This window comes from Limulus polyphemus, unplaced genomic scaffold (genome assembly GCF_000517525.1).
Source record: "Limulus polyphemus unplaced genomic scaffold, Limulus_polyphemus-2.1.2 Scaffold17252, whole genome shotgun sequence".
In the NCBI taxonomy this organism is placed as follows: domain Eukaryota; kingdom Metazoa; phylum Arthropoda; class Merostomata; order Xiphosura; family Limulidae; genus Limulus; species Limulus polyphemus.
Window position 1 is genome coordinate 1 of NW_013682862.1, and position 1,755 is coordinate 1,755.

At 43.5% G+C, this 1,755-nt stretch overlaps 1 protein-coding gene across 1 annotated transcript; it reads right to left on the minus strand.

The window, feature by feature from the left end:
* Positions 1-323: 323 nt before the first annotated feature.
* On the minus strand, positions 324-812 carry LOC106477523 (histone-lysine N-methyltransferase SETMAR-like). The gene has a single exon (XM_013938075.1). The coding sequence runs from the start codon at positions 810-812 to the stop codon at positions 324-326; it is 489 nt and encodes a 162-aa protein (XP_013793529.1).
* Positions 813-1,755: the final 943 nt, after the last annotated feature.

Sequence of the window (1,755 nt, forward strand, 5' to 3'; positions counted from 1 at the left end):
CTGGTTTTTCACCAACAAAGTCTGAATCAAGTGCGAGGAATGTGCTGGAGCATTGTCGTGATGGAGGCGCCAATTTTCTGTTGACCACAACTCCGGTCTCTTGCGCTGCACAGCATCACGTAGGCGACGGAGGACATCCCTGTAGTACTCTTTGGTGATTGTTTTACCCTGTGGTGCGTACTCGTGGTGTACCACACTGCGGGAGTCAAAGAAACAGTCAGCATCACTTTGACGTTGCTGTGCACTTGGCGGGCCTTCTTTGGTCATGGTGACGTGGAATGCTTCCACTGTGATGACTGGGATTTGGTTTCCGGGTCGTACCCCTACACCCAAGACTCGTCACCAGTGTTTATGGTGTTCATGAAGTCGGGGTCACTGTTTGTGGAGTCCAGCATGTCCTGTGAGACTTCAACACGAAGTTCCTTTTGCTCCACCGTAAGCAGCTTCGGCACGAATTTCGCTGCCACTTTCTTCATAGCCAAATCTTCAGTTATAATGGAATGTGCCGAAAAAGTGCTGATGCCCACCTCTTCCGCAATTTTTCGGATAGTCACACGACGGTCCCGCATCACCATAGCGTTCACTTTGGCAATGACCCGGTCACTTCGGCATGCTGATGGCCGACTGGAGCGTGGCTCGCTCTCCACCATTGTGCAGACGTCTTTAAACCGATTGTACCACTCCTTAATCTGTGTGATGCCCATAGCATCGTCACTGAAAGCCGTCTGAATATTCCGAATGGTTTCCACCTGGCTGTCGCCCAGTTTCTGGTAAAATTTGATGCAGTAGCGCTGCTCCAGTCGTTCCATCATTTTCCTTGCAATGAAAAACGGACGAGAGCACTACACAATACCTCACTCAATGGCTGCTTGCCAACAACTGACGCAATCAACAAGCGGGAAAAAATTCGCGCATGCGCACAAAGGTTCAAGGTCGGCTCATGCAAGCGCGCTTGATTCAAATCCAGCAGGTTATCGCAAAAAAAAAAGGTCGGATACTTTTCTCACAGGTCTCGTATATACGTAAACGTTTGTAGTCGATTTAACGTAACTAAAGATACCACGATGTTTATACACTAAGCCCATTACATGTTATCGCTGATAGGTAGGAGATAATCAAAGAAGAGCTACTTTATATTATTTCTGGGAAAATGGTTACGATACACACACATACTTTTTTCATTTATGGTGAGATCCACTACTTAGGAAAAAGAAGTAGTCTCTGAGGGAGAGCAAGAAGGAGGAGGCTTCGTGTACAGCTATAGCGAAAATGTCTATTAACGAATATAAGTTAATACCAAGTAGAAAACATTGTGTGAAACGTAATAGTAAATCAAATTATTTAGCCATCACCCGTATATCGACGTGCATACTGAATGGATTTCTCTATTGTGTGTGTACAGTTGTCTAGTAAACAGTCATAAAATTTGGGTGGATAGCTAGACTAACGAGACTATTATGAAGGTGTTAATTAATGTAGAGCCGCGAGTTACTTACCTTCGACGGATGTAAAGGTTGTCACCATTCGCTTAACTACGATGACAATGATAAGTAGTTTTACATTTTGCTCATAATAAGTGTACTGTGAGTGACTAAAGGTACGAATCGTTAAGTGTAATTTGAAAATTATTTACTGTATTTTTCTAGATATGCTCATTTATTTCTTCCTATACACACGTTCGCAGTGCATTAGTTTTTTCGAAAATAGGACGAATTGAGGTAATTACCTTACCTAATTATGTGCTCGTTACACTAT

Excerpts from the sequence above, each read along its gene's own strand:
- LOC106477523 (XM_013938075.1), bottom strand. The coding sequence starts at position 812 with ATGATGGAACGACTGGAGCAGCGCTACTGCATCAAATTTTACCAGAAA.